Below are 19,834 nucleotides of genomic sequence, written 5' to 3'. Positions count from 1 at the left end.
AATTCCACATTACTTAAAGGGATATTTCACCGCTGCAAAGATGAGTGTGTATTTAAATTGGGTCATTTATGTAGTAAAAATGTGAAATTATTTTAGAAGTTGGTGCCTTGTAGACTCAGAAAAGCCAGAAAATGTATTTTTGGCTCATGTGGATAAAAGACATCAACTCCCAGAATGCACTAGCTTCGCTGCCCTGAGGACACTCCCAAGCCACGCCCACCGGTTACAGAGGACAGTACAGTGTGGGAATCAAACCATGACATTGATGGAGTGTTATAGGATTATAAGGGGTTCTAATGTGTGTGTGTGTGTGTGAGACAGGATTCAGGCTGGCTGTGTGAGAAGGAGTGTTTCGTGGACATGTTGTCGTCGCCGCAGCATTCGGCTCAGGAGCTGCGCTCGCTCTGGGAACGGAAGAGGAAGTGTGGCGATCCCTGCGGATGCTCCTGAACACTGATGTTTCACACTCAACACTCCTCTGATGCGTTGGAGATTTCTCGTCTCGTCTTCAAGAGGCTCCACATTTCCCCCAGTAATAATAATGTTCACTTGTCCGTTTCTGTTACTGGTCACAGGCTTTGAGGATCGTGACATAAATACAGGGTTTGTGAATCGTCAGGGCAGCTTTCCTGTTCTTTATCTGGTCACGTGTCTTTCTGTCTCTTTGCCTTCTTTATTGCGGCGAGTTCTCCATCACCAAACACGCAAACCCTTTTCACTGCTTTTAACTGAGCTGGACGCCAAAATTGTTACATTGAAATGTTCATTTATGAACAATAAAAACATTGCAACAGGCTGTAAATGTGTCTGTTTGTGTGATGACGAATCAGTGTAGAGAAACTTCTTACATCAGAACGGAGGCTCATTATTGGTCAGCATCACACACATGACCAGCGTCGGCCAATAGTGAGCCTCCGTTCTGACGTACAACCCAGAAGCGCTGCGCTGTTACACTACGTGAACTCACTCAGAGAAACACAGAAGAAAATGAAGAGTTGAATAAAGTCGTTATTTTTGTGCACAAAAAGTATTCTCGTCGCTTGATGAACTTAAGGTTGAGCCACTGTAGTCACTTGGACTATTTTAAACATTGTCTTTACTAACTTTCTGGGCCGGCAAGTTTCAATAACAGAGAAGCCTATGGAGGAGTGAGACAGCTCTCAGATTTAATCAAAAATATCTTAATTTGTGTCTGAAGATGAACGAAAGTCTGACGGGGTTGAACAACATGAGGGAGAGTAATTACTGACAGAAGTTTTGGGTGAACTAACCCTTTAAGGCAAGATGTTGTAGATGATTAGGGTAAAAAATAACAAATAGATATCGCCATACATTGAGAATAGCATATTAAAGTTTTCTGAAATGTTTTGTTAAATATGCAAATGATGCATTATCTAATAAACCATGCACTCATTTGCATACATTTCCAGGTCAGAAATCTGAACACTGGATGAAGCCAGCTTTAAAATTCAACAAATCTTTGATATTGTTGAGCTGCAGGTTTTCACACAGGGGATTTTGGATTTCATCATCCCATAAATCAGAACATACTGTCAACAGCCAGGAAAAAAACTAATATTTTCACCATGTTTTAGGAATAAAATGTTCTATGAATCAGATGAAGGATATATGAACAAACCCTCAGAATATAGATGTGAAAGGTGTGTGTGAAGCTGCTGAAGAGATGTCTGACTCACTCACAGCCTTTAAAGGTCTAGATTGAATTTAAAATCTTGCAAATATATGTCCAATAATAAAATAGCCTTAAATTAACTATCGCACACAAAAAAACCTCTACAAACAATGCATTTTTTTTTCATGTAGTGTCTTGCCATAAAGTATGGAAGCTTGTTTCCGCCACAGAATAAAAATTTTAAGAGATAATTGCGACTTTTTTATCTCACAATTGCGAGTTTACATCTTGCAATTCTGACTTTATTTCTCAGAATTTCGAGATATAAAGTCAGAATTGCGTGAAATAAAATCGCAATTGCGTGTTATAAAGTCTAAATTCTGTGACTTTATAACACGCAATTGTGAGAGAAACTATTCTGAGGTAAAAAAAAAAAAAAAAAAAAAAGGTCTGTCTTTTTTTTCCCCTTAGAATTGGACTTTATATCTCACAATTGTGAGTTTATATCTCACAATTCTGAGAAAATATGTCAGAATTGCGAGATATAAAATCGCAATTGCGTGTTATAAAGTCAGAATTGCGTGATATAAAGTCGCAATTGCGAGATAAAAAGTCGCAATTATCATTTAAATTTTTTTCTTTTGTGGCGGAAACAAGCTTCCATAATAAAGGGATAGTTCACCCAAAAATAAAAATTATATAATTTTCAAATTATTCCAAAGCTGTATGAATTTCTTTCTTCTGTTGAACACAAAAGATATTTCCTGAATGCCAGTAACCACACAGGTGTGGACCCCATTGACTTCCATAGCATTTTTTTGTCCACACCATGGAAGTCAGTAGTTCCCATCAACCCATATTGTTCAAAATATCGTATGTCACCAGTTTAACTAACCTTCGCTAGCTTTTCCAGTAAGATTCTTGGATATGAAAAAGTCGCTGGTGAACAAATATACTGTTGCCGTTAAGCTTGTAGAAATCAGTGTTAGCAGGAGGTAATATGAGGTTATAGAGCCCAAGTCAAATGCTGTAATGTGGTTTGTTTCATATTTAATGCGTCACTGCATCCAGATTTACCTCAAACACAGAACCATCATCAGTGAGCTTGAGTTCATGCTGGGATTTTCTACCTCTCGATGCGAAACTTGCTCATCGTTTCTCTCCACATGGTGTCAAAAATGATTCAGAACTGAAATGAGATATGGCTGATTGTTTTTCATATCTCCTTTTCCCAATGAAGGCCCTTTTCTGGCATTCCCTCAATCCTCTGTAAAGTACGTCACCTCAAAATACACGAGAACTTCTCAGTTTTTCTCGGCTCTGCCTGAGTGAAATCATCCGCATGTTATTCTCAGAGCTTTTAGTGAACGAACAGGGAGACGAGAACTAAGAGCTTGTGCAGAAACTATTCTGAGCTGGTATGACAACACACATCATTTCAGTTTAATGCCTCCATCTGGAGTCAGAATTATGTAATCCCATAATTCAATCCAAACCAATCCTGGCATGTTTTAAAATTTTAATATGTAAAAATGCATTGAAAGTTTTTTTTAAATATAAAATGAAGAACTAGAAGAGGAAGTCTGATGGGGAACTTTCACTCTTTTGTAAAATGTATGTAATCTTAAAATAACTGTTCTTTAAATAACATTTATATAACGTTCTTATAATATTTACACTGCAAATGTGGCACAGAATCACTTCAGAGCTGGTGTTTCGGCGTCTTTACACACTTTTAAATGCAGCTTAGAGATGGCATAAATGCATTTACACAGCAATTACAACTGTAAAGTTTGATCTGACACTGCAAAATGCTTTTCTTACTTAGTATTTTTGTCTTGTTTCCAGTCCAAATATCTAAAAATTCTTAAATCAAGATTTTTTAAGAGATTTTAAGAGATTTGTTGCTTAAAAAAAGCTAAATTATCTGCAAATGGGGTAAGAAAAATATTCTTAAACCGAAACAAGATTATTTTTCTCACCCCATTGTCAGATAATTTTGCTTGTTTTAAGCAAAAACATACTTAATTTTGATTTATATTCCCAGAAAACAAAACATAATATCTTATGGCATTTTACGACTTCAGTAAAGACATCTTGATTTAAGAATTTTTAGATATTTGGACTGGAAACAAGACAAAAATACTAAGTAAGAAAAGCATTTTTTGCAGTGTAGGGTCTGAGGTGGGTCAGAGCATGCATAATTTAGTCTGGTTTTATTCTGCGTTGAATCCTTACATTTTGAGCAGGCAAAGAGAACAGCCTTAACTTGTGGCAAATGTGGCACAGAAACGCTCCTGAGCTGGCATAGGTCTATACACAGACTTTTTAATGCTGCTCAGAGGTGGCATAAATGCATTCTCAGTCATTTCAACTGTATAATTTGATAATAGGGGCTGAGGTGGGTCTGAGCAGGCATAATCTGGTCTTTTTGCATCTTTACACTGAATTTTGAGCAGGCACAGATCAGCCTTAACTGTAGGCATCTTTATACAGCCAAGCTTAGGCTGCTCTGTGCCAGCTTCAAATTCAGTGTAAAGATGCAATGCCTTATATAATGTTTATATTATTTATGTTTAATTTTAAAACATATTTTATAGCATTTGTTTTTGTAGTTTAGTTATATTCAAAGTTATGTTTCCCACAATTTTAATTCCTGTGTAAATACATTTATGCTGCTTCAGATCAGCATTAAACATTCTGTGTAAATGTGCATTTTTATGGTTTTATGCCGCTTCAGATTTGGTTTCTGTGCCGCATTTGCTGTGTAAAGATGTCTAAAACCAGATTAGTTATGCCTGCTCAGACCCTAGTATAAATCATACAGTTGTAATTGTTGTGTAAATGCGTTTATTCCACCTCTGATTATAGTAAACAAAGTCGGTTATATCTCAAATGAACGTAGCATGTTCAAATGCGGACCGTGCGCTCGGTCTTAAAGGGGCAGCAGTTTGATAAACCTGCTTCTGTGTTTTAATGTTAATCAAACAAAGGACAAAGAAATACTCACTGCTCTTTGACTAAATAGGCTACCCTTTTCAACTTTACAAAAATATCCATCTATATATAATTTATACAGTAAAGAATATGCTTTTTTTCACATTTGATTACTTTATTCAAATTTCTGTACCTGTTAGATCTACCTGAAAAACTCTAAAAACACTGTTTATTTCATTTGTAGTCTTTCTTTGTTCTATTGTATTTATTTGTCCTATTTGTAATTCGATTGTTTGTTCTTATTTTGTTACTGACTGCTTACTTGTTTTAAATTCACATTAATTAGGCAGGTAGTTTTTGTTGTAGTATCAAAATTGGATTAAATAATTGATATTTCACTGGTTTTGACAAACATTTGAACCGCTGACCCGACCCTCAGCACTGAGCCCTGCTGAAGCAGCTCTAAATATGTGCTGTGTGCTATTAAATGAAAGATACAATATGATAGAGCAATAGAATGAACAGTGACAGTAACAGAAGCTCATACAATGCATTTTAGCAGGCTTAATTAAGCATGAAAATAACTGAAAGAAATATATATTTGATGAACAAATTAAGCCAACTAATATGATTTATATTCTTTTGGTTTATCTACTAATACATTTAAAAATTACAAATGCAGTGAAAATTCAGGTATCGGTTACGGTATCGGTATCGGCGAGTACCAAAAATGAAAGTATCGGTATCGGACTCCTTCGGCAAAAAGTGGTATCGGGACATCCCTACTGATTAGCATTAAACCGTCTAATGCCACATTTGAAGTGTAAAGCTGATGTATGCTGCGCATGCTAAGAAGGCTTAAGGCCTGCTCACACCAATAACTATAAAGATAACTTTATTAGCGATGTCTTTCTGTTTATTCTAAGCGCGTGGTTGTCTGCCGCTTTCTGATTGGCTGTCAATGTTTTTATCGTTCTTATAGTGATTCAAGCGATATCGTTTCTCTGTGCCGTTATCGTTATAGCTGTGGTGTGAACTCTGCTATTCTTTAATATTAAGAACGATTTTTATATTAAATTAATATATATATATATATATATATATATATATATATATATATATATATATATATATATATATATATATATATATATATATATATATATATATATAAATAAATAAATCGTTATTTTTATAGTTTATAGTTATCCTCCTTGGTGTGAACGGGCCTTCAATGTTGTTGTTTTTATTATTTGAAGTTCTCATAACTTTGAGAGAAAATGTTCTGACAACAATATTTTCAGAACGTGATGTTATTTGTAGCCTAATCGAGGAATATGTGTTAACCTTCTTGGAATATTACAAATAAATATTTAAAGAATGTTATATTGTGTGTAAAAAATGAGGTTAGGAGAATGTTGCACTAACAACATGACCTTAAACAACTACGTTTTAGAAACATTGCAAAACACTGTATCTTGTTTTTATAACAGATTTGTTAGCTGGATTGCTAGGCAGATTGCTAGAGTGTCCTAAAGGTTGTTGCTAGATGTATTTTTAAGGATATTAACATTACAATTTAACACAGTCATTATGATTTTTATATGTAGTGGTGGTCATAAGGTCTATATTAGTTGGGACAGTGTTTGAGCAAATTTATCTTGGTTTTTACTTTACCTGCTCATCATCATCATCATCACCTCATCAAGCTGAACAGCTGCAGCGAGTCTAGATCCTGACCAACACCACAACAATCCAATACCCCTCAAACGCTGGGCTTTTCATGCTAAAGGTTTAGTTTTTTATTTTAATGTGTCGTTTTTATTCATAATGAGTGTGTTGGAGATGAGGAGAGGCTGAACTCTCGGATGAAAGCGGATGTTTTTCAGGTGAGTTTCATTGTTGAATCATTGAACGCTTCCAAAGTAAGTAGCCTACATTATTCTCTACTCACTTCTGGAGTCGCGATTACGAGCTCGTCGCATTCAAGTAACGTTTGCCTACTTGTTATAGGATGGAACGAACAGGAATCGTTGATGACACCAGGTTTATTCTCGTATATTTATTAGGAAAATCTTATTTAACCCAAATAATATTTAGCGTCCCATTCATTGACAAGACAGCCATAAACATTCAGCACGCTATAGGCTACTCATCTTGCTGACGATTCTCGATTTTAGGTCAAATATAGGCTATTTTCGCTGTGTATAACACATGCATGATTTCAAAATGTGGCATTTAATCTTAATATTGTATTTGGCACCCAAAATAGACATCACGTTGAATGCCATATTGTTTATTAAATGGAAAAATTAATAAATAAAGTACTGTGAGGGAGTAGCCTACAGTCAATTAAATAGGTCATATTTTATTTATGAGAAATGTATTTTCAGTGTTTAATCATCAACAGCAACATTGAGGAGACTAGCCTCGTTTTCATGCGAGAAACATTAAATATTTTTCTACGTCGATTGGTTCGTCATGAATTTCTCAAACTTCTCCAGGTTTTTCCGTCTGATTTCACTTAGAAAAAAAAAAGTCCCTCTGCGATTTTAAATTAGGCTACTATTTTAATAATTATAATAACGCATTCGCGTGTTCACGATTCTCTTATGTTGGTTAATGGACACGACATGCTGTTAAATGTTGTTTTTAAATGTTTTGCTTTTATTTTACTTAGGCCTATAGACTATTATATAGCCATAGATAGGCTATATACAGCTAGCTATATGTTTTACTTCAGGGTAAAAAAAAACTGGTTCTTGCTGAAAAAATGCCCCCAAATTGCAAACTATTGCGCAAAATAACTAAATAAATAAACAAAACAATAATTAAACGAACCGATACGTAGAAACACTGCAGTTTCGTTACTAAATGAATCCGCGTGTTTAAATGAATCCTCTAATAAATGACTCGCTCATTAAGACGCAACTTGGCGCCATCTACTGGCGGTTTTAGTTTATTTTTTCCCATTACATATTTCTATATTCAAAATTGTAATAGTTTAAACATTAATCTCAGAATTTCTGCAGTTGTAATTGCAGTGTAAATACAAGGGGGTAAATATCGCACCTTAATGTAAAATATTTATCACTCTTTTAGATGTTTATTTATTTATTTTGTTTGTTTAAATATAGCTTTTCATCTATTCTGTTTTAAAGAAAAGAAAATCCTAAGAAACCGCACTCATGTCTGGAGCACAAATGCTGCAGGACGATATGCACACACACACACAGTGCACTTTAATTCTGCTTGATACTTCAACAAACCTCTTAACACTAAGTACACCATTAATTCTTTTGCAACATATTTCCATTTAAAGTTATAGTTTTCATTAGTTTCTCTCAGGTTTTTATGTAGTTCAGAAAATATATTTTCCACACCAACTTGTGAAACCTGCTGAAGTGGCACAGCAAAGCTGGAGCACAAACAACCTTAATGAGGATAATAAAATGTGAATTTTTTTTCATATTTATAAAATCACTACTTACTTCCCTGCTCTATTCTAATGTAATTCTAGCTGTTGCTTTTGTGTCTCTATTGCGCCACCAAGTGTTGAGATTCTGTTCTGTCATTTCTGTCAATGATCTGACAATGCAACTGACTTGTAAGATTAGCATCGTATCAGGAGCCGCTACTTTTTACCCACAATAAATATCCAACTAGTAAACACATGACAATTATTCTTCATATTACATGAAAGTAGTAAATCTATTCATGCATGCAATGTACATTAGTTTCATCTTCATGAGAAAAACACACAGCAGCTCAACACACACTCGAGGAAGACTGTAGTGTATGAAAGTGTGTTTATTCACAGAACAGAAGTGTTTCCTGAAAACATTGACCTCAGCTATACGAGTCTAAACAAATGTGCACATATTATCAAAGGTCAAAGCCAGTGACCTTTCATACATCAAACACTGAGATCCCAGTTCACTATTTCAGAGGTATTCGAGCACCAAAAGTGACAGATCCATCTTTAACTCTCACCATCATCAACATCAGTCACCAAAACCAAAAGCTGCTAAAATGTAGAAAGACACGAGCTTCATTCCAGGAGTGTTAAAGGCCTCGTTTCAACTTCAGCATCTGCAAAACTACAGGCAACAACAAGATTTTTACTCGGTTCACTCGGGAGAGGCAATCAGCTCTTATTTAATAATATTTTAATGACAAATAAAATTCACAAAAATGTGCAGGTCACATTTCACCCCAAAATCATAAGCAAAAATAACATTTTTTATATATATAAAAAAAATTGTAATTATTGTTTGTGTGTGTATATATATATATATATATATATAATGTAATTATATACACACACACGAAGTGTATATAAACTAATTTCACATTATTGTGTGTCTGGACATTCCAATTATTCCCAAATTATTTTCACTAAATTTTTATTCCATTACAATAACATTATTTACTGATTTAAACATTCTATTAGAGGCAGTACAACAGACATTTAAATATGTTTAAATATACTACTGCTACTACTACTAATAATAATAAGTTAAAATTATTATTGAAATTATATTATTGTCCTAAATAATTGACACTGCCAAAAAAAAAATTTAACAAAATGAAGCCAAATTTATATGGATCTTTACCATTTAAAGCAAAAAAATGGTATTTGCTTTGATTTTGAGGTGAAACGAGTGACTGTTTAAAGTTAATGTGTTTCATCCGTCAGTCTGTAACGGTTGTCATTCATACTGAAGCGAGCAGCATCTCTCCACCAGAACAGTTTCTTCTTCACTTCATACTCCAGTAACAACTTGAAATACGAGACACAATGAGAGACTTTGGACTGAAGGCAATTTGCTGTGGAGAAGAAAAGTTTGAGAAGTCAGTTCAGTGTTCAGACGCGATGAACCCCAATCACTGTTTTGCTTGGCTGGCTGCAGCTCCGCCCCCAAGCTCTATGGATTGGCCAGCAGAAGCTTCACCCCCATTTTATTTTGCTTAGCCAGCAGAAGCTCCGCCCCATGTTCTTTTTATTGGCCAGCAGAAGCCCTGCCCCCATGCTCTTTATTGGTCAGCAGAAGCCCCGCCCTCAGGCTCTTCTGATTGGCCAGCAGAAGCCCCGCCCTCCGGCTCTTTATACATGCGACTCAGATGCTCCATCAAGGCCTCCAGTTCGGGATTCCCTCCGAGCTCCTTGATGAGCCGATACGCCTCCGCTTCCAGATCCCTCAGCGTGTGGCGCGTGTATGCGAACGATCCCACCTTCTCCAGGTAGTCAACGCAGTAGCGTTTAATATCCAGGTTCTCCGTGCGCTGCCTCAGGATATTCTGCACCTGCGTGCTCTCGGGACGGGACCAGATGGCGTGAATAGTGGGAAAGGAGAACTTTCCCTCCGTCAGGTCTTCGCAGAAGCTCTTGTTGGCGGTGTACTCTCGCGAATTCAGATTGGCGTAGTCGTCCCGTATCTGAAAGTAAAGGCCTAAAGTGTCTAAAAGAGGCTTTAGATCACGTTTCCAGTCGGAGAAGAGCTGCATGAGTCCCACAGCGAGGCCGAAGAGCCCGCCGGTCTTCTGGAGCACCATGGCCCGGTACTCGCTCTCGCTGGGACAGGTGTACGTGTCCCGCCAGTGGATGTCCAGGCCCTGTCCACGGTGCAGCTCCAGGAGCTGCCGGGTGAAGACTCGCACCGCCTCGGGGTGCTCCAGCATCAGCACCTTCTCCAGGCCCAGGAAGTAGACGTAGTTGGCGGAGTTGATGACGGACGGGACGCCGTAGATGCTGTGGGCCACCGGATAGCCTCGCCGCAGCTTAGAGCTGTCCTCGATGTCGTCGATCAGCAGACTCGCATTGTGCAGCATCTCCGTCACCTCGATAATGACCTGAGGACACCAAATAGAAGATCAGTATGAAGACCAGATCAATGATATTCAGTCTACAGGTGCTTTACACGTATAATAGAGTCGGAAATAATCAAATCACTCAAATCATATTCAGAGCGAGTCAGAAACGTGCATTAGCAGATTAGAGCTGGACGATGAGATATATATATATATATATATATACGGGTCATTGACGAATAAGGTTTGTAAAAAAATAGAATGGAGATATAACTATATTTGAAACCATTTTTTAGTTTACCTGTTAACAATAAGATTTTGTGGTTTGTACAATCAACACTGTTTTTTGTCATTTTTTACAAGATGGAAAAAATTTGTCACCAAAAAAGTCATTGGGTTTAACCACTGATTTGAAAGTTAAAAACTGATTTGACATTGATGTTGAGATAGTATATAGTGTGTACCACAGAAGAAATATTAAAACAAATGATCACTGATCTCATAAATGTAATCATTTATTGGACTACTCTAAACACTACAACATATTCAAGTAAAACATCGCACAGGGAAAGGAGAAAAGGGGAAATGTAAAAAAAAAGAGCTTTATCTGCTTTATATTTGTATAATTGTAGCTCCTTTAGTTATTAAAAACAATATTATTCCATTTAAATATTTACTATATCGGTTTTACCGAATGACCTTTTGACACTTCAAAATCTTTCAAATACCTTTATATGTAGTAAAATATAATTAAAACCTTTTGGATTCAGTAAAAGAGATCAAGTTGTACTACCTTACATACTTTGGATGTGATATATTTGTTTTTTTATTATTATTAAGGCCTTTGGACAAAAAAATGACCCGTCACGTCATTGACCCATATATACACACACACACACACACTCTACTGGTCAAAAGTTTGGAAACATAACTATTTTGAATGATTTTGAAAGAAGCATTAATGCTTCTGCTCATCAAGCCTGCATTTATTTGATAAAAAAAAAAAAAAAAAAAAAAAAAAAAACACACAAAAAGAATTTGTAATATTGTGAAATATTATTACAATTTAAAATAACTTTTCCATGTGATTATACAGTAAAGTATAATTTATTCCTGTGATCAAAGCTGAATTTTCAGCATCATTACTCCAGTCTTCAGTGTCACATGATCCTTCAGAAATCACTCTAATATGATGATTTGATGCTCAAGAAACATTTATTATTATTATCAATATTGAAAACTGTTGTGCTGCTTCATATTTGTGTGGAAACTGTGATGCTTTTTCAGGATTAATTGATGTATAAAGTTAAAAAGAACAGCATTTATTTAAAATATAATTCTTTACTATCACCATTTATCAACTGAACACGTCCTTGCTGAATAAAACGATTAATTTCTTTAAAAAAAGAAAGGAATTACTGATCCCACATTTTGCTGTTCTTTTTTTTTTTTTACTTAAATAACAAAATCAAATGTTTCTTGATCATCAAATCATCATATTAGAGAGATTTCTGAAGGATCATGTGACACTGAAGACTGGAGTAATGATGCTGAACATTCAGCTTTGATCACAGGAATAAATTACACTTTACTGTATATTCACATAGAAAACAGATGATTTACATTATAATAGCATTTCACAATTTTTACTGTAGTTTTGATCAAATAAATGCAGCCATGATGAGTAGAAGAGACTTCTTTCAAAAACATTAATGTTTCCAAACTTGACCGGTATGTTATTATATATTATATCACAAATCTCAACTACCAGATTTTTATTTATTTATTTATTTATTTATTTAAAGAAATAATTTAATTGAATCAATTTAAAACTAGAATATTATATCACTACACAGTATTAATAAATATAGGACCATTTAAAACTTAAAACCATTTTACATGCAATGGTAATCAATTTACTATAATAGCTCACTGCTATCATACAACATTAAATCTGGTTATATAAAAGTTATATTATCATTGCATTACTAAATAAAGTTGTATATATTATATCCAACTTTATCCACATACTATTACTTACAGTACTTGAAGCAATATATACTATAACCAATCTAGTTTTTTTATTTAGTTGCAAATGTACCTGTTATTGCACAGCTTTTTATATAAAGTATGTCCAACTTTCAGCATACATACAGTATTCTCGCATAAATAGCCAATTTTAACTGCTTGCATCATAAAATATAAGCTGTCACCCAGCTCTGCTAAATGCGATTTTAGAAACTATTATACATCTTGATTTTCTGTAAAGCTACTTTGAATTATTGTGTACTGTGAAAAGCACAACATAAAAACTTTGACTGACAACAATGATTGACAGGCCTACTCACCTGTCAATCAAACACTGCTTCTAATCTGAAATGCTGAAATACACACATAAACAAGCCTGCAAACAATACTTTGGTACGACTGATATCAACATGGCTCAGATCATGTGACGGGTCAGTTGTGAAGTCTGTGTGTATGTGATGTGTATGCAATCATGAAAAAGTGATTACAGGACTTAATACTAGATGTAAACACCACCAGTCCATCTCAGATGTTCAGCAGAGACGTGTACGGACCACACGAGCTGTAATGCAGGTGACGGCCTGCAGAGAGCAGCAGCGGCTCACACACACACACACACACACTGCACTGTATTACACAGGAGTGTTTACAATCAGGGTGTGTCTGAAATGCAGACTTTCCATCAGTGTGTGTTCAGTGAAGGTCATCACACACGTTCACGAGACTCCCTGAGAGCAGAACTACATCGCTGATCATTAAATGCACGATTACTGTGTAGGAAAAAGGTGTTTGTCTAAACCCGCAGAAACTTTGTTGCACACACACACACACACACACAGGCCTACTGAGAGTATACATTTATACATATACAATTAAATAATTCTTGGAAACAAGAGATCCAAAATTACTACTAATAAATACAGGCCAATTTAAAATCTGAAATTATAACCATCTGTATGCAACTAATTAAATCTTAATGACTGCCCACTGCTATTTCTTTTTATTAATATAATGAAAAGCTTCACTCCAAAGAAATGCATTCATTGTATTTTACCATAATTAAATCTAAACCAAGCTTTCCTTTTGTGAAGATAACAGGTGAGTATATATTTTTAATAGAATACACACACACACACACACACACACACACACACAGCTGTCAACATTTGAAGTGGATCAAAACCTTTCATCAAAGTTATACATGAATTTTTAACAAAACCTGTTCTTGTCTTATAGGACAACTTTGATGAACTTTTCTGATCCACTTCAAATGTTGACTACTGTAATATAATATAATCAAATGTACAATTTATTATTGTCACTTGTGCTAATCAAGTTAAAATCATTATACCGGGCGTGATACTGATATTGGTGCATCCCTACTATTAGATGAAAGAAAAAAAAAATGAAAACAATTATGAAGATGTCAGTGTAGACCAATTTAATAGTTATTTTAATGCATCAGTAATTAAATCTCAATATGATAGCCTACTGCTAAAAAAAACAAAAAAAAAAACACTTTTATATGTATATAATATAAAACACATTATGTAAAATGCAGCAGCACAACACACACAATCTCTCACTGAAAATCTATCTACATTAATATTTTTTACAATATAGTACAAGAGAATATATGATATCTCACTTAATTATATAAATTCTATATACGATATAAACAATCGAATACCATAAATCCAGAAAGAACAGGTGAAGATCTTGACGAGTGAATCTGCGTTCAGCACTGAAACACACACACACACACTCGAGCGCTGATAGGGAACATATGGTGAGCAGAGGGGAGGCTGGGTAACGGATTCACTTGTTAAAGTGATCATCGATGACACCGGAGCTTGAGTCGAGCAGTGTGTGTGTGTGTGTGTGTGTGTGTGTGTGTGTGTGTGTGTGTGTGCGTGCGTGTGTGTGTGCATGCGTGCTGCGTCAGCGCTCTGAACACGACCTCATATGACCTGTTACTCCACAGACAGGACAACAAACACGCTTTTACTGACTAACCACACACACACACACACACACGCAGTAAATCACAGCAGTGTGAGCCAAAACAAATCCATGCAACCTGCGGATACTCAAAATATTTAGGCCTACATTTAAGATTCATGCATTTGAATTTGATACAAAGTTTCCATTCATTTAAATGACATATTTATTGCATATGCCAATTATGTCATGCAGATTTCTGCAACAGTGCTAATAAACTGAATGCATTTTAAAAACACTATAACCAGGTTTATATATTTGTCAATCAGATTTGTTTCAATCCAATACACTAATTGAATAGTGCTTGATTCACAGCTAGCCATTTATTAACCATGTTCATATACGTAATTGTTGAATGAACAGATTCTAAGAAATAAATTCATTTTGAAAACAAATTTGAGTGCAGAAATCTTACCAGTTTAATTTATTTATGACTAATAAATATGCATCAGATATAGAAAAATACATGAATCCTAAAAAGTTTTTTTTTTTTTTTTTTTGAATGATACATGCTGTGAAACAGGCCTTTGATTTCCTAAAAGTCACCAGGACCAGAACTGCATTTAGACCAAGTCCACCAGCCCACTGTAAAACCTTCTTAAGACACACTTGAACTTTTCAACACAACAGAACTAGAAAACTCAACATGGAAACACAACAAAAGCTGCGGCACCGGAACCTCCACCAGGGGGCGTCAGTGTTGGCTTCCGCTTCACACACACACACACACGGTGAACGGAGGGAAAGGAAAACCGCCAGCAGAAAGATTTCCGAGACGAGGTTGACCTTAACGAGTGTGTATCAAGAGCTGCTCTGAGAAGCTCTCGCACGGAAGCTGAAGCGCGCTGACAGTAAACTATAACATGTGGCCAGAGTCAGACGTTTATCCTGAAAGCATGCTTCTTATAGTGAGGTGCCTCTATACACACACACACCTCGGATTCACTGCATATCAGGGTGACATCTGTAAGAACAAGCGCTGATTCTGATGTGTTCAACTATCTTACTGTCTGAATTCCTTCCAAGATTAGGATTACTCCTGAATTTGTCTGCATTTGAGAAGCATTACATCATCCTTCGATGACATCATCCATGTTACTAGCTTGCTTGCAAATGCCAGCAAAAAATGAATAAAAATCTTAATCAGCCTCTGGTAGTGTTCTAGTTAATCGGCCTACAGCGATTTAAACATGGTCGGTGTGAACGCAGGTTTGATAGCCTGAATTAACTAAATCATGTTGGGTATAGATCTGATGTAACTGTCGCACTCGAGAGACAAAAAGATCAAACTGAACGAGTTTCAGAGTATCCGCTCATGCAGTCAATAACTGTGTCCCTTACAACTCATCTTTGATCACCAGAATGACATTTAAACCATTTTTTCCTTGAAACAATTCATGCCTTAAAATATCTTGAATGTAACTTGACACCCTTGCCTCATTTAGTATGCACGGTTCTATGAATACGCAAATGAGCCCCGCCTCCACTCACTCCCTCAGCTCAGAGATCCACTGGTTGACGATCACACGTTGATCTGATTGGTTACAAGGTAGTTTGTGACGTCAGAAACACCAGCGATTGTGTTTTTGAGACTGTCTTTGGTTCACTGCAGTTTTAAGGAGGAAATACTCAGCAATGCTGTCGACTTATGAACTTACACATGGTTTGTCTTAAAGCATATTAAAAACACCATTTAGACACAAACAACATTAAAAGCTGGATTTACACCACAGGGGGACTTTAAGACTAATTCTTTATAAGCAGTGACATTATTTTCTCACTCACTTCATGAAAATTACACTACAACACACAATTAGCTCATGAATTTTCACAATGCAAATCAACAACCTTAAAATGAAAAATAGGTTGCATTTCCTTTATGCAAAATATAATTTTGTGTTTTTGCTTTTTTGGGGGGTGGAAATGACATGGACATATTTATTGGGGATTCACCAACTTTTATTGAATCATTTGATTCAGAATTCTGACGTCTGACGGAAGTGCATTAACTCAGATATATTATAACACACTGAGGTCCAGTCACAAACTCCTAAGAAACTTCCCAAACATCTCATGAAAACAGGATTTCTGCCACTTAATATTCAACATAATTATTGATCTTGAATGAGCTGGACGATGACCTAAATTTTTGCAGAACTGCTTTATAGAAGATGAAATTAATATTTGATGATCTTTACAACCGAACATCCGAAATGCATAATTTTCCTGTTATCACTGTAAAGCTGCTTTGAAACAAACTATTGTATAATGCGTTATAGAAATAAAGCTGACTTGACTACTTTGAACCCTCTTCACTTACACAAACATTACAAAATTAACATTTCCATTACAGATTTGTACAAAACTTTTGCGATTATTATTATTTTATTTTATTTTTCCTAAATGTGGCCAAAAACTATTGCGAAATGATGGCGTTTCCATTAACCGATGTTATGCGACTAAAACTTAATTTTTTCCTCTCACGATAAGTCCTTCCAAAAATCATGGTGACGGATGTTGGGTTGGTTTATGTATATCTCAGCCACTGCACTGGCCATCATTATTAATCAAAGGAGATGTATGTGTGTTTTCCAAGCATTAATGGTAAGGAACGACCCTTATTATACTTGTGAGCGGCACATATGAGGAGTTTCTGGGTGTTTCTCCCTCATTTCTGCTTCGAGCTCTTGATTGTGGCATTTCTTTGAGGTTTAGAATCCAGTATTCCTGTAATTCTTCTGTCTTTTATGAATTTAATAAAGAGCTCCGTCTCGTCTTCTGTCCAAACACACCGCGTCATCTACGTCAGGTGACCTGTAAATGTGCAAAAATAGTTTCCATGGCAGTTTTGCAAAATATTTATTTTTCCAATTGCCTGAAAAACCTCCTCATGTGAGCGGAAAAACTTTTTTGCGATAAATGGGAGTTTTTGCGAAATTTCCATTGGGCGCATTTTCAATTCGCAATTTCAATTTGCGCAATTTGAAGGGTAATGGAAACAGCTATTGACACACAGACACAGAGACACACACAAACACACACACACACACGAAACTGGGTGAGAGAACAAGTCCTCTAGTCTAAAGAAATATAGTTCTCAGCAAGAAACAGTCAATATTTGGTTTCAGGCAGAAAATCAATGTTTGTGAGGAAACAGTGACACTATTCAGTGAACATCCAATACGAGTATTATCAGCTCAGGATTTATGATTTATATTTTCAGATTTCAGCCTGTTCAGTTTAACATGAGCTGAATCGCTGGAGTCGCTGTGTTCGCTCAGACATGCTGACGGGTTCATGAAGAGTTTACAGCCAGATAAACTAAACCACGCCACAGGGAGGACTCAACCAGACGGGTCAGAAACATGAGCAATCGCTTGATTACCAACCAGCCCTGAATATGATTCAGAAACGGCCCTCCGCACAGATACTGTGAGGACACAGAAATAGCCACCGCTTCAGATCATTACAATGACGTCAACACTCGCCAGAGGAAAGACTTGAACATGAACGCTGAACACACACAATCATCTGGTTATTACACACAACAGGGCCGGTTACTGAAATATCCTTCCGATGATGCTCCTCAAAAATGGTTTGGAAAAAAAATATACACTAAAATGGTTACTGCGACATGACATCATTCCAAATACATATTTTCTTTCTGACAATGATTTGAGTAAAAAAGTTTTTTTTATTTTTTATTTAATTTATTTAATAATAATTATTTATTATTAATTATTATTTATATATATAAAATTAAATTATGAGATATACACTCATCTAAAGGATTATTAGGAACACCATACTAATACTGTGTTTGACCCCCTTTCGCCTTCAGAACTGCCTTAATTCTACGTGGCATTGATTCAACAAGGTGCTGAAAGCATTCTTTAGAAATGTTGGGCCATATTGATAGGATAGCATCTTGCAGTTGATGGAGATTTGTGGGATGCACATCCAGGGCACGAAGCTCCCGTTCCACCACATCCCAAAGATGCTCTATTGGGTTGAGATCTGGTGACTGTGGGGGCCATTTTAGTACAGTGAACTCATTGTCATGTTCAAGAAACCAATTTGAAATGATTCGAGCTTTGTGACATGGTGCATTATCCTGCTGGAAGTAGCCATCAGAGGATGGGTACATGGTGGTCATAAAGGGATGGACATGGTCAGAAACAATGCTCAGGTAGGCCGTGGCATTTAAACGATGCCCAATTGGCACTAAGGGGCCTAAAGTGTGCCAAGAAAACATCCCCCACACCATTACACCACCACCACCAGCCTGCACAGTGGTAACAAGGCATGATGGATCCATGTTCTCATTCTGTTTACGCCAAATTCTGACTCTACCATCTGAATGTCTCAACAGAAATCGAGACTCAGACCAGGCAACATTTGTCCAGTCTTCAACTGTCCAAATTTGGTGAGCTCGTGCAAATTGTAGCCTCTTTTTCCTATTTGTAGTGGAGATGAGTGGTACCCGGTGGGGTCTTCTGCTGTTGTAGCCCATCCGCCTCAAGGTTGTGCGTGTTGTGGCTTCACAAATGCTTTGCTGCATACCTCGGTTGTAACGAGTGGTTATTTCAGTCAAAGTTGCTCTTCTATCAGCTTGAATCAGTCGGCCCATTCTCCTCTGACCTCTAGCATCAACAAGGCATTTTCGCCCACAGGACTGCCGCATACTGGATGTTTTTCCCTTTTCACACCATTCTTTGTAAACCCTAGAAATGCTTGTGCGTGAAAATCCCAGTAACTGAGCAGATTGTGAAATACTCAGACCGGCCCGTCTGGCACCAACAACCATGCCATGCTCAAAATTGCTTAAATCACCTTTCTTTCCCATTCTGACATTCAGTTTGGAGTTCAGGAGATTGTCTTGACCAGGACCACACCCCTAAATGCATTGAAGCAACTGCCATGTGATTGGTTGATTAGATAATTGCATTAATGAGAAATTGAACAGGTGTTCCTAATAATACTTTAGGGGAGTGTGTGTGTGTGTGTGTGTGTGTGTGTGTGTGTGTGTGTGTGTGTGTGTGTGTGTGTGTGTGTGTGTGTGTGTGTGTGTGTGTGTGTGTGTGTGTGTGTGTGTGTGTGTGTGTGTGTGTGTATATATATAAATAAATCAATTATGATAAGAAAAACACTTTTTTTAAGAAATGGTTTCCGTGTGCTTTTTTCAGGTTAAACAATCAGGTTAAATAAAAAATATTGCAAAAAATCTGTAATTATATATACATTTTTCTATATAATAACTTTATTTATTATTATTATATAGAATTAAATATAATATAATAATAATAATAATAATACAAAATAAATAACTATTGTAATGCACTGTAAAATGTATTGTTATAGTAATTTTTTAACAGTGCAACTGTAAAATTATAATACTACCATTTATGTCTTAATTTCTTAATT

General features: G+C 36.1%; 2 protein-coding genes across 2 annotated transcripts in view; one reads left to right on the top strand and one right to left on the bottom strand.

Moving 5' to 3' along the window:
- Positions 1 to 796, top strand: part of b3galnt2 (beta-1,3-N-acetylgalactosaminyltransferase 2) — a 30,211-nt gene extending 29,415 nt beyond the window's left edge. The window contains exon 12 of the mRNA XM_079855673.1: positions 322 to 796. Coding sequence (XP_079711799.1) covers positions 322 to 450 — 129 coding nt within the window. The 3' untranslated portion in view covers positions 451 to 796. The remainder of the gene's footprint in view (positions 1 to 321) is intronic.
- A 7,570-nt stretch (positions 797 to 8,366) lies between these two features.
- The window catches only part of ggps1 (geranylgeranyl diphosphate synthase 1), a 31,585-nt gene continuing 20,117 nt past the window's right edge, over positions 8,367 to 19,834 (bottom strand). The window contains exon 4 of the mRNA XM_079855674.1: positions 8,367 to 10,423. Within this exon, the coding sequence (XP_079711800.1) occupies positions 9,608 to 10,423 (816 nt within the window). The 3' untranslated portion in view covers positions 8,367 to 9,607. The remainder of the gene's footprint in view (positions 10,424 to 19,834) is intronic.

This window comes from Squalius cephalus (genome assembly GCF_949319135.1).
Source record: "Squalius cephalus genome assembly, chromosome: 21".
Classification (NCBI taxonomy): Eukaryota; Metazoa; Chordata; class Actinopteri; order Cypriniformes; family Leuciscidae; genus Squalius; species Squalius cephalus.
Note: the sequence above shows the minus strand (reverse complement) of the source record. Positions and strands in the feature narration are given on the sequence as shown.